Source organism: Leopardus geoffroyi, chromosome A1, assembly GCF_018350155.1.
Source record: "Leopardus geoffroyi isolate Oge1 chromosome A1, O.geoffroyi_Oge1_pat1.0, whole genome shotgun sequence".
Taxonomy (NCBI): Eukaryota; Metazoa; Chordata; class Mammalia; order Carnivora; family Felidae; genus Leopardus; species Leopardus geoffroyi.
The window spans coordinates 136,038,213-136,051,812 of record NC_059326.1 but is presented as its reverse complement, the minus strand read 5'-3'; the positions used below and the strand labels follow the sequence as shown (position 1 = coordinate 136,051,812).

The 13,600-nt window shown below is 40.0% G+C and overlaps 1 protein-coding gene across 3 annotated transcripts in view; it reads right to left on the bottom strand.

The window, feature by feature from the left end:
* LOC123580918 (general transcription factor IIH subunit 2) overlaps window positions 1–11,902 on the bottom strand; it is a 36,374-nt gene extending 24,472 nt beyond the window's left edge. Inside the window, exons 1-3 of one of the 3 annotated variants that reach the window (XM_045446369.1) lie at window positions 11,805–11,902; window positions 905–989; window positions 35–112 (exon numbers count right to left, since the gene is read on the bottom strand). In XM_045446369.1, coding sequence (XP_045302325.1) covers window positions 35–112; window positions 905–960 — 134 coding nt within the window. In that variant the 5' untranslated portion in view covers window positions 961–989; window positions 11,805–11,902. Of the gene's footprint in view, window positions 1–34; window positions 113–904; window positions 990–11,769 lie in introns of all 3 variants that reach the window. The other 2 variants (XM_045446380.1, XM_045446389.1) reach the window with 2 other exon arrangements.
* Between the last annotated feature and the right edge of the window lie 1,698 nt (window positions 11,903–13,600).

The window sequence follows — 13,600 nt, the reverse complement described above, 5'->3', positions numbered from 1 at the left end:
TTTACCTTTTATAACACACTTACAGTTTACATACCTTTTTCTCTTTGCTTTGAAGAGAATATCTTCTATTGTAGCTTTAAGTGATCCTGATTCATCTTCTTTAAGAATCTCCCTATAAGGAATAATGACTCATTAGAAAAGAAAAGCTAAAAATTTATTAATACAAAAGAAATGAAAATGTATATCGGCACAGAGATCTGCACATGAACATTCACAGTGGCATTATTCGTAAAACCAAATGTTGTAATCAATCTAAATGTCCATCAACTGGTGAATAGAGGAATAAAAACATGGTATACAATATAATGCTATTCAGCAATAAAACAGAAAGAATTATTATCTCTGCTACAACATGGATGAACCTTGAAAATATTGTTATGTGAAAGAAGCCAGACATAAATGACTACATATTATATGATTACACTTATATGAAATACCTAAAAGGGCGAATCCATAGAGACAGAAAGTAGATTAGTAGTTGCCTCGGGCTAGAGGTATGAATGGAATTAATCACAAATGGGCATGAAGGATCTTACTGGGGTGGTGAAAACATGTGTTAAATATATTTTAATAAATGTGTTAGAAAAACCAATCACCGAGGAGTGCCTGGCTCAGTTGGTTAAGTGTCTGCCTCTTGATTTCGGCTCAGGTCATAATCTCACAGGTTAGTAAGTTCAAGTCCTGCGTCGGGCTCTGCACTGACAGCCTGCCCGGGATTCTATGTCTCCCTCTCTCTCTGCCCCTCCCCTACTCATGCTCGAACTCTCCCTCTCTCAAAATAAATTAACTTAAAACAAACAAATATTAAAAAAAAAAAAGCAGTCACTGGAAGAGAGATAAAGCCGTAAAACAACACTGAGAAACAATGTTTAAAAGAGAAAGAGAACAAGAACGCCCTACTCACCATGTCCTTTCATAGCCTCCTTCCCATCGCTTAGTTCTTTCAGGTTCGTCATCCATTTCTTCTCTTAAATGTATTATTCAATATCCTGTAAAAATCACTAGATCGTGAATTTTCTAAAAATATTTGCCACCAAATTCATACATTTCAATTTGAAAAGTAAAGAGAGGGAAGCAAACATATAAAAGCAAAAAATAAATAAAAACAGAGAATGCAAGATCATTGAATTCTTAGCAATTTATTCACTAATTGTTGTTGAAAATACTTCACAAAATTCTCATGAAACTTTTTCCCATTCTTAGGAAAAAATACAAACATTTATGCACAAATCTGGCACCAAAGGAGATAAGCATCTTTTTACAATTTTTAAAAACAAAAATGCATTATAGATGTGTCATAGGATAAGGCCACAGAATTAGGGGAAGTGAGTGAAGGAGTAGATGAAACAAGATTAGCTGCAAATGATCGTTATTATAGCTGAGTGATGGATTCATGGTGATTCACTGCATTACCTGTCCACTTTTGTGTGTGTGAATTTTCTCATTATCAAAAATTTATTTTAAGTAAGCTCTGCACCCAGTGTGGGGCTGGAACTCACAACCTCAAGATCAAGAGTTACATGCTCTATTGACTGAGCCAGGCAGGCACCCCATCATAATCACAAGTTTTAAAATGAAATTTTCCAACGTTTATTTATTTTTGGGACAGAGAGAGACAGCATGAATGGGGGAGGGGCAGAGAGAGAGGGAGACACAGAATCGGAAACAGGATCCAGGCTCTGAGCCATCAGCCCAGAGCCCGATGCGGGGCTCGAACTCACGGACCGCGAGATCGTGACCTGGCTGAAGTCGGACGCCCAACCGACTGCGCCACCCAGGCGCCCCTAAAATGAAATTTATTGACAGATCCAACAGGGCAGAGAAGGAGGAGGACCCGAAGATCCCTTGTCCGTCAAACACAGCAGTGTTTAGACCAAAGGACTTTGAATTCCAATAGTCCGGGCTGCAGAGTGACAGAGCCATCTCCAGGGGCCCACGGGGACAACCTGGCGGGCCACAGGTGGGGCCTCAGGGAACCAATAGCAGGCCCACGGTGGAGGCGGGACCCACCCACACCAAACCCTGCTCCTCCACGCCTGGTAATTGCTTATCTACTGGAGCAGAACTGACGTGCTGATGAACCAGACAGCCCCTCTTCCAGACCAGTGCTGCCACCGAGATTCCAAGGCACTCAGTGTTTTTGCATTTTCTGATTTAATTCTTGGACAATTCTTATTATACATATATATTTTTTTTCTTCCTTTTCTCCTTCTTATTTCTTCCCTCCTCTAGTCTGGTTATTCTGGTTGTTGTTTTGTTTAAGCAGACTTTTTTTTTTTTTTTACCTTCTTACTTTTAAAGTTTTATTTTATTTTTTATTTTTTAAAATTTACATCTAAATTAGTAAGCATATAGTGAAACAATGATTTCAGGAGTAGATTCCTTAATGCCCCTTACCCATTTAGCCCATCCCCCTCCCACAACCCTTCAAGTAACCCTCTGTTTGTTCTCTATATTTAAGAGTCTCTTCTGTTTTGTCTCTCTCCCTGTTTTTATATTATTTTTGTTTCCCTTCCCTTATGTTCATCTGTTTTGTGTCTTAAAGTCCTCATATGAGTGAAGTCATATGATATTTGTCTTTCTCTAATTTCACTTAGCATAATACCCTCCAGTTCCATCCACGTAGTTGCAAATGGCAGGATTTCATTCTTTTTGATTAAGCAGACATATTTGATCTATTCTCTTTATACTTGTTCTATATCTCCTTTTTTGTTTTCCTCCCTCTCTCTCTGGATTAACCCATATAGTTTCTCTGACTGGTCAATTTTATTTTCTCTTCTTTTTCTCCGCCCCTGTTGTTTCTCTCTTTGTATGAGATAAGGCCTCTTCCACCAACACCGCCCCCCCCCTTTGGTATTTGTTGTTGTTGGTGTTTTGTGGTTTTTTTGTTTTTGTTTTGTTTTTTCTCCAGGGATACTTCAACGAACAAATCAAAGCACACCTGGTGGAGGGCCCAAAACATCACTATGAGTAGGAACATAAAAAAACCACAGTCACAACAACAGAGAGTAAGTAACACCCTCCAAAAAACACCTCCTGAACAGCCAGGCCCTGGACAGTGCAGCACCACTCTTTAATACAGTAGTGCTCACAGGTGCAGGACACATAACAAGCTTGTAAAACACATAAGAGACAAAAAACTAGCCGAAATGACGAAAGGGAAGACTTATGCTCAAAAGAAATTCCAGGAAAAAACGACAGGTAAAGAACTGACCAAAACAGATATAAACAATATATCTGACCAAGAATTTAAAATAATAGTCATAAGATTAATCACTGGGCTTGGAAAAAACCATAGAAGACAGCAGAGAATCTATTGCTGCAAAGATCAAGGAACTATTTCTTAGATGAATTAAGAAATGCCGTAAATGAGGTACAAAATAAACTAGATGTGGTGACAGCAAGGACTGAAGATGCAGAGAGGAGAGTAAGTGAAATAGAAGATAAAATTATGGAAAAAGTTGAAGCTGAGAAAAAGAGAGATAAAAAATTCTAGACCACGAGGGGAGAATTAAAGAACTAACTGATTCAATGAAAATGTAAACGTAATAATATCCATATCATAGGAGTTTCAGAAGAAGAAGAGAGAGAAAAAGGGGCAGAAGGTGTACTTCAACAAATCATAGCTGAGAACTTCCCCAATCTGGGGAAGGAAACAGATATTGAGATCCAAGAGGCACAGAGAACTCCCTTCAGACATAACAGGAATCGATCTTCTACACAACACATCATAGTGAAACAGGCGAAGTATAAAGATAAAGAGAGAATTCTGAAAGCAGCTAGGGACAAACGGGCCTTAACCTACAAGGGTAAGCACATAAGGGAAGTAGCAGACTTATCTACTGAAACTTGGTAGGCCAGAAGGGAGTGACAGGAAATATTCAATGTCCTGAATAGGAAAAATATGCAGCCAAGAATCCTTTATCCAGCAAGGCTGTCATTCAGAATAGAAGGAGAGATAAAGGTTTCTCCAGACAAAAACTGAAGGAGTTCATCATCACTAAAATAGCCCTACAAGACATCCTAAGGGGAACTCTGTAAGTGGAATGTTGCAAAGACTACAAAGGACGAGAGACATCACCACAAGCATGAAAACTACAGATAACACAATGACCCTAAATCTCTATCTTTCAATAATAATGCTGAATGTAAATGGACTAAATGCTCCAATCAAAAGACCTAGAGTATCAGAATGGATAAAAAAATAAGACTCATCTATTTTTGCTATTTTTACTATCTCTCTTGCTGTCTACAAGAGACCTATTGTAGACCTGAGGACACCTTCAGAGTGAAAGTGAGGGTATGGAGAACAATCTATCATGCTACTCGAAGTCAAAAGAAAGCTGGAGCAGCCATACTTATATCAGACAAACTAGATTTTATTTTATTTATTTATTTATTTATTTATTAACATTTTATTTATTTTTGAGACAGAGAGAGACAGAGCATGAACGGGGAAGGGGCAGAGAGAGAGGGAGACACAGTATCTGAAACGGGCTCCAGGCTCTGAGCTGTCAGCCCAGAGCCTGACGCGGGGCTCGAACTCACGGACCGCGAGATCGTGACCTGAGCTGAAGTCGGACACTTAACTGACTGAGCCACCCAGGCACCCCGAGACAAACCAGATTTTAAACTAAAGGTTGTAACAAGAGATGAAGAAGGGCATTATATCACTATTACAGGGTCTATCCATCAAGAAGAGCTAACAATGATAGATGTTTATGCACCCAATATGAAAGCACCCAAATATATAAAACAATTAATCACAAACATAAGCAATCCTATTGATAAGAATGTGATAATTGCAGGGGACTTTAATACTCCACTTACAACAATGGACAAATCATCTAAACAGAAAATCAGTAAAGAAACAATGGCCCTGAATGATACACTGGACCAGATGGACTTAACAGATATATTCAAAACTTTTCATCCAAAAGCAGCAGAATATACATTGTTCTTGAGTGCACATGGAACATTCTCCAAGATAGATCACATACTGGGTCACAAAACAGCCCTCAATAAATATAAAAGAATTGAGATCATACCATGCACACTTTCAAATCACAATGCTATGAAATTTGACATCAACCACAGGAAAAAGTTTGGAAAACCTCCAAATGCATGGAGGTTAAAGAATATTCTACTAAAGAAATGAATGGGTCAACCAGGCAATTAAAGAAAAAATTAAAAAATATATGGAAACAAATGAAAATGAAAACACGACAGTCCAAATTCTTTGGGATACAGCAAAGGCAGTCCTAAGAGGAAAATACATTGCAATCCAGGTCTATATCAACAAACAAGAAAAATCCCAAATACAAAATCTAACAGCACACCTAAAGGAACTAGAAGCAGAACAGCAAAGAAACCCCAAGCCCGGCAGAAGAAGAGAAATAATAAAGATCAGAGCAGAAATAAACAACATAGAATCCAAAAAAAAAAAAGTAGAACAAATCAATGAAACTAAGAGATGGTTTTATGAAAAAACAAAACTGATAAACCCTTAACCAGACTTCACAAAAAGAAAAGAGAGAGGCGCCTGGGTGGCTCAGTTGGTTGGGCATCCAACTTTGGCTCAGGTCATGATCTCACGGATCATGAGTTCAAGCCCCACATCGGGCTCTGTGATGACAGCTCAGAGCCTGGAGCCTGCTCTGAATTCTGCCCCTCCCCTGCTCATGCTCTGTCTCTCTCTCCCTCAACAATAAATAAACATTAAAAAAACCCAAAAATTAAAAAAAAAAAAAAAAAAAAGAAACTTCAAAAAGAAAAGGAAAGAAAAGAAAAGAGAGAGGACCCAAATAGATAAAATCATGAATGAAACTGGACTTACCACAACCAACCCCTCAGAAACACAAACAATTATCAGAGAATACTATGAAAAATTATATGCCAATAAACTGGACAGCTTGCAAGAAGTGGACAAATTCCTAGACACCCACACAGTACCAAAACTCAAAAGGGAAGAAACAGAACATTTGAACAGACCCATAACTAGCGAAGAAATTGAAATAGTTATCAAATATCTCCCAACAAATAAGAGTCCTGGGCCAGACGGCTTCCCAGGGGAATTCTACCAAACATTTAAAGCAGAGTTAATACCTATCCTTCTCAAGCTGTTCCAATAAATAGAAACAGAAGGAAAGCTTCCGTACTCATTCTATGAAGCCAGCGTTACCTGATTCCCAAACCAGACAGAGACTCCCACAAAAAAGAATTACAGACCAATATCCCTGATGAACATGGATGCAAAAATTCTAAACAAGATACTAGCAAATCGAATTCAACAGCATACAAAAGAATTATTCACCATGATCAAGTGGGATTCATTCCTGGGCTGCAGGGCTGGTTCAATATATGCAAATCAATCAATGTGATACATCACATTAAAAAGAAAGGATAAGAACCATATGATCCTGTCAATAGATGTGGAAAAAGAATTTGACAAAATTACAGCATCCTTTCTTAATTAAAAACCGTCAAGAAAGTCAGGATAGAAGGAACATACCTAATATATGCTTATATTACCTTATATATTATAAAAGCTATATATGAAAAGCCCACAGCTAACATCATCCTCAATGGGGAAAAACTGAAAGCTTTCCCCCTAAGATCAGGAACACGACAGGGATGTCCATTCTCATCACTGTTGTTTAACATAGCGTCGGAAGTCCTAACCTCAGCAATCAGACAACAAAATGAAATAAAAGACAACCAAACTAGCAAAGAAGTCAAACTTTCACTTTTTTGCAGACATGATACTCTACATGGAAAACCCAAAAGACTCCACCAAAAAGCTGCTAGAACTGATACACGAATTTGGCAAAGTCACAGGATACAAAATCAATGTACAGAAATCAGTTGCATTTCTATACACCAATAAGCAAACAACAGAAAGAGAAATCAAGAAATCGATCCCATTTACAATTACACCAAAAACCGTAAAATACCTAGGAATAAACCTAACCAAAGATGAAAAGGTCTGTATGCTGAAAACTATAGAAAACTTATGAAGGAAATTGAAGAAGACACAAAGAAATGGAAAAACATTCCATGCTCATGGATTGGAAGAACACATATTATTTAACGTCAATATTACCCAAAGCAGTCTACACATTCAATGCAATCCCAATCAAAATTGCACCGGCATTCTTATCAAAGCTAAAACAAACAATCCTAAAATTTGTATGGAGTCAAAAAAGACCCCGAATAGCCAAAGCAATGTTGAAAAAGAAAACCAAAGCAGAGGCATCACAATCCCAGACTTTAATCTCTACTACAAAGCTGTAATTATCAAGACAGTATGGTATTGGCACAATAACAGACACATAGGCCAATGGAAGAGAATAGAGAACCCAGAATAGGACCCGCAAATGTATGACCAACTAATCTTGGACAAAGCAGGAAAAGAGTATCCAATGGAAGAAAGATTGTCTCTTTAGGAAATGGTGCTGGGAGGACTGGACAACAACATGCAGAAGAATGAAACAAGATCCCTTTCTTACACCATGCACAAAAATAAATTCAAAATGGATGAACGACCTAAATGCAAGACAGGAAAGCATCAAAACCCTATAGAAGATAACAGGCAACAACCTCTTTGACCTCAGCTACAGCAATTTCTTGCTCAACACGTCTCCAAAGGCAAGGGAATTAAAAGCAAAAATGAACTATTGGGACCTCATCAAGATAAAAAGCTTCTGCACTGCAAAGGAAACAATCAACAAAACTAAAAGGCAACCTATGGAATAGGAAAAAATATTTGCAAATGACGTACCAGATAAAGGGTAAGTATCCAAAATCTATAAAGAACTTACCAAACTCAACGTGCGAAAAACAAATAATCCAGTGAAGAAACAGGCAGAAGACATTCATAGACATTTTTCCAAAGAAGATATCCAGATGGCCAATGGACAGATGAAAAGATCCTCAACATCACTCATTATCAAGGACATACAAATCAAAACCACAATGAGATACCACCTCACACCGGTCAGAGTGGCTAAAATGAACAACTCAAGAAACGACAGATGCTGGTGAGGATGTGAAGAAACGGGAAACCTCTTGCACTGTTGCTGGGAATGTAACTTGATGTAGCCGCTCTGGAAAACAGTGTGAAGGTTCCTCAAAAAATGAAAAATAAAACTACCCTATGACCCAGCAATAGCACTACTAGGAATTTATCCAAAGGATAAAGGAGTGCTGATTCATAGGGGCACATGTACCACCATTTTTATAGCAGCGCTTTCAACAATAGCCAAATTACGGAAAGAGCATAAATGTCCATCCATTGATGAATGGCTAAAGAAGATGTGGTTTATATATACAATGGACTACTACTTGGCAATGAGAAAGAATGAAATCCTGCCATTTGCAGCAATGTGGATGGAACTGGGAGGGTATTATGCTAAGTGAAATAAGTCAGTCAGAGAAAGACAGATATCATATGTTTTCACTCATATGTGGAACTTGAGAAACTTAACAGAAGACCATGGGGGAAGGGAAGGGAAGGGGGAAAAAATAGTTACAAACAGAGGGGGACCAAGGGAAACCATAAGAGACTCTTAAATACAGAGGACAAACTGAGGGTTGATGTGGGGGGGGGCAGGTAAGGGAGAGGGAAAAATGGGTGATGGGCATTGAGGAGGGCACTTGCTGAGATGAGCACTGGGTGTTGTATGTAAGCGATGAACCATGGGAATTTACTCCAAAAACCAAGAGCACACTTTACACATTGTATGTTAGCCAATTTGACAATAAATCGTATTAAAAATAAATAAATATGGGAATGCAAGCTGGTGCAGCCACTCTAGAAAACAGTATGGAGGTTTCTCAAAAAACTAAAAATAGAATTACCCTACGACCCAGCAATTGCACTACTAGGCATTTATCCAAGGGATACAGGTGTGCTGTTTTGAAGGGACACATGCACCCCCATGTTTATAGCAGCACTATCAACAATTGCCAAAGTATAGAAAGAGTCCAAATGTCCATCAACAGATAAATGGAAAAAGAAGATGTGGTACATATATACAATGGAGTATTACTTGGCAGTCAGAAAGAATGAAATCTTGCCATTTGCAACTACGTGGATGGAACTGGAGGGTATTATGCTAAGCGAAATTAGTCAGAGAAAGACAAATATCATATGACTTCACTCATATGAGGACTTTAAGAGACAAAACAGATGAACATAAGGGAAGGGAAACAAAAATAATATAAAAACAGGGAGGGGGACAAAACAGAAGAGACTTACAAATATGGAGAACAAACTGAGGGTTACTGGCGAGGTTGTGGGAGGGGGGATGGGCTAAATGGGTAAGGGGCACTAAGGAATCTACTCCTGAAATCACTGTTGCACTATATGCTAATTTGGGTGTAAATTTTAAAAAATAAAAAATAAAATTAAAAAAATAAAAATAAATAAATAAAAAATAAAATAAAATTTGTTATTTATAATTTTTTTAATGTTCATTTTATTTTTGAGAGAGAGACAGAGCACAAGCAGGGGAGGGGCAGAGAGAGACAGAAACACAGGATCCAAAGCAGGCTCCAGGCTCTAAGCCGTCAGCACAGAACCCGATGGGGGGCTTGAACCCACAAACCATGAGATCACGGTCTGAGCCAAAGTCGGTGCTTAACCAGTTGAGCCACCCAGGCACTCCTGAAATTTATTATTTATAAATGGTAAAGGCTTATGGCTCAAAATTCAAAAAAGGACACAATATTAAAACTATATTATTATCTCAACTACTGAAAAAAATAAAGAGTGAGAGCACATGCACACGAGTGGGGGCAGGGGCATGGAGGGGGCTAAAAGCACAGAGCCCGACACGGGACTCAATCTCACAAAGTGAGCTCATGACCTCAGCCAAAATCAAGAGTTGGATGCTTAATGGACTGAGCCACCCAGGCATCCCCATATTTTTGTATTTTTCATATAAGCATGTATTTCTTTAATAATCAGGGATAAAACGGGTAATAGGGGGGTAATCTATTAACCATAACCAAGTAATAAAACATCCTAGTCACTTCTACACTCCCTTCCTCCCCAGTGGAATCTCCGTGCCTACCCTACACTTTCACTATCAGCTTCCTTCTTTCATAAATGAAAGATCAAAGGAATCCTAAGGGCCAAGAAGACATTAAGGACAAAACAAATCCCACCACTGGCAAAGGAAAAATTAATTTCCGTAATAAGGATCACATGCAAGACCTTACACCCCACTCACACTATATATATTATATATATAATATATATTTAAATTTTTTAATGTTTGTTTATTTTTGAGAGAGAAAGAGTGTGAGAGGGAGAGGGGCAGAGAGAGAGGGAGACACAGAATCCCAAGCAAGCTCCTGGTTCTGAGCTGTCAGCACAGAGCCCCAGGTGGGAATGGAACTCATGAACCGAGAGATCATGACCTGAGTGGAATTTGGACACTTAATCCACTAAGTCACCCAGGCGCCCCTCCACTTACACTATAGAAAAATACATTTTAAGATCTAAAGAACTGATCTATAAATGGGCTTCTGGAATTAAAATCTATTGACAAGTTGCAAACTGCTTTTGTGGCATCAGTGCTTTCTGAGGCATCTGCTATTATCAGGTATTATTTGCTAAAATTCTGTATGTCTCTCATTTAAGTCACAAACCACTCCCTGGCATTGGAAGAGATCTACTTGTTTCATGGAATCTGGTGATCTACTATAGAATGAACTTAGGTAGACTGCATGAAATAATGACAAGTGACTTAATTCTAATATTTGTGTTATTTTAACACACTATGCTGGTGCTTGTAAACCTCATGGTCCATGTAGTAACAGCATATGGCGACTAAACTGAACATTTTGATCCTCCATCAAAGTTTCTGAATTACTGTGAATTACAAAAATCAAAGTTTACATAGTGTTCTTGATGTTTTCAAACTCAAATTCTTAGATATGTCACTATTGCCAACCATCCTATCAATATTTAAACTGTTATCTTATTCTTAGTTTCTACTTTTAATTCTCTGAAAGCTGAGAAACAGAACTGACAAGCAGAAGACTGCAAACAGGAACACTTCTGGCTCATTGGATACAAGGACTTAGAGTTGTGTGCAATGGGAAATTACAGAGGTATTAAGCTCCCTGTAATTGCTGATATTCCAAGGGAAGCTGGATGTTTATAATGCATGTTATTCATAGAGAAAGAAGTTATGCATCCTGGCAAAAGATGTACTTAGTGACCTCTTCGGTCAGCATCTCCAAAAGTTGATTCGTTTCATGGGAATCCAAACCCAGAAGACCTATTTCTCCTAGGGTAAGCCTGTTGGTGTGATTCCAGGCACATGAGCTCAGAATGCTTCCAAAAACAAATGAGATCTGCACCAAACGTCCCAATTTATGAAGCTTTTACTCACACCTAACTCTGCCAAGCGCTTCGAGCCAGGCACGGGTGATCACTGCCCTGTGTTCAGACTCGGAACTCGAAGAGTCAAAAGGCTGGTAAACTCTGTCGAGGTCACATAGCTGGAGGTAGGTCAAACTCGGACCCAGGACCACAATTCCCAAAACTCGCGTTCTGCCTTAAGGAAGGAAAGCCATTCCCTGGACTACAGACCCACACGCTTCTTTGCAGCTCCCACACGGAAGTTGCCCTCCTCCCCCTCCATACGCTCCCTCCCACTCACGAATCCCTACGAGGCTGCTCGGAACCATTCAGCCTCCGCGCCCGCACGCGAAAGCCTTCCAAGCTGCCGCGCTCCCCAAACAGCCGGTGCCCACCTTGGCTCCTCTAGGAGCTCTAGCCGCGGACTCACCGGTCTCGTAGAATGCCGCTCTACCCGGAAGCCCCGCCCAGTCCGCTCCAAGGACGATGCGGAAATCCTTCCCCTGTGCGCGGCGGCGACGGACGAAAAGTTCCGGTTGCTTCGAGCCGGTGCTGGTGCTGGACCCTCGTGGGCGGACACGTAGCTGGAGCTGACTTAGGGTGCGAGGAAGGGCCTCTTACCCCACTTCCAGCGGTTATTCACAAAGAGGCGGGAAAAGTGATCGCCGTCTGCCCGGGATCTGACGAGCTTGATTTTTGTTATATTATTTCTAAAAGGTTGTCGTGAATGACTCTAATAGCAGCAGCAGCAGCAGCAGCAGCAGCAGCAGCAACAGCTGGGCCAGAACCTTACTGGACAACGGTTTTCTGGGAAGACCCCGCTGCTCCTGCTGTTCATGGAACAAGTGTTATTGAGCACCTGCTTTGGGCCTGCGACAGTTCTAGGCACTGAGTAAATAGCAGTGAAAAACTAACAAATCCTTGCCCTCCTGGAATTTTGCTTCTACCATGAAGCTATTTATCAAGAAAAGCATACTGTATCAAATGGTGATAGCGCCAATAGAAATTAAGCATGGAAGGGGGAAAGGGTGGCAGCTTAAAATAGTCTAGTCAGAGGAACCCTCGCTGAGAAGATGGTTGAGCCATGACCAGAATGAGAAAGGGAGTTAACCATGCTGATACCTAGAGAAAGACCTCCCCAGACAGAGAACTGCAAGTGCTAAGGTCCTGAGGTGGAAACACAATGATGTGTTTCAGGGACTGGGTGAGGAAATGGTTGAGTGATCGCTGCTGAAATCTGGTGGGAGCGCTGAACATTTTAATAACTTTTGGAGGAATGTTAGTGGTTTGGACTAGTATAGTATGGCAGTGCAGCTAGTGAGAAGATTGGATTCTAGAATCTGTTGGATTCTGCTCCAACAGAGCAGATGGGTGTTAGGAGGAAAGATCCAATGACCCAGTTTTCAGTTGAGGTGTTGTAAGGTTAGAGTTGTAATTACTGAGAGGGTGAAGGGGTGGTAAGGACAATTCAGTTTTGGACAAGTTTGAGATGTTTGAGATGCCTGCTAATACATATGGAATTACCAGTGTGCATGAAAACTGCAGTACCTTAAAAAGGGCAGCTGATGGGGTACTTGGGTGGCCCAGTCGATTAGGTGTCCGACTTCCCCTCAAGTCATGATCTCAGGGTGCATGCATGAGGTAGAGCTCCGCATCAGGCTCTGTGCTGACAGCTCAGAGCCTGGAGCCTGCTTCAGATTGTTTCCCTCTCTCGCTGCCCCTCTCCCCTTTTCAAAAATAAAGAAACATTAAAAAAATTTTTTTTAAAAAGACGACTGATGTCAACCTTCTCGAGGAGAAACCAAAACAAGAACAGGAAAACCAGTTAAGCAGAGGCATACAGCCAATATTTTTGAACAAACAGGCTAGAAACACAATGTATTAAGATGACCTAAGGATTTTTCACGTGTCTATGTGGAAATCCATAAACCTTAATTTTTACAACCGAAACGATTATACCTTGTGACACGTAATTATACATCAGAGAACTGCTCGCAAGCGTGTAAACTCCTTACCCTTTTTATGTATAATCTCCGGTAAAGCTAAAAGTTTCAGAGCAGTTCTGAGCCATCTGAAACACTTTCCTGGGCTAGGGTCCTCAGTAAAACAACATATAATACATTTAGTAACCTATTTGAGGTTGGCTTTTTTTTTTCCCCAGTTGATTCTAGCATTTCCCACACTTGAGAAATGGAGAGGCAAGGCACATCTAGAGCATCGGAAAAA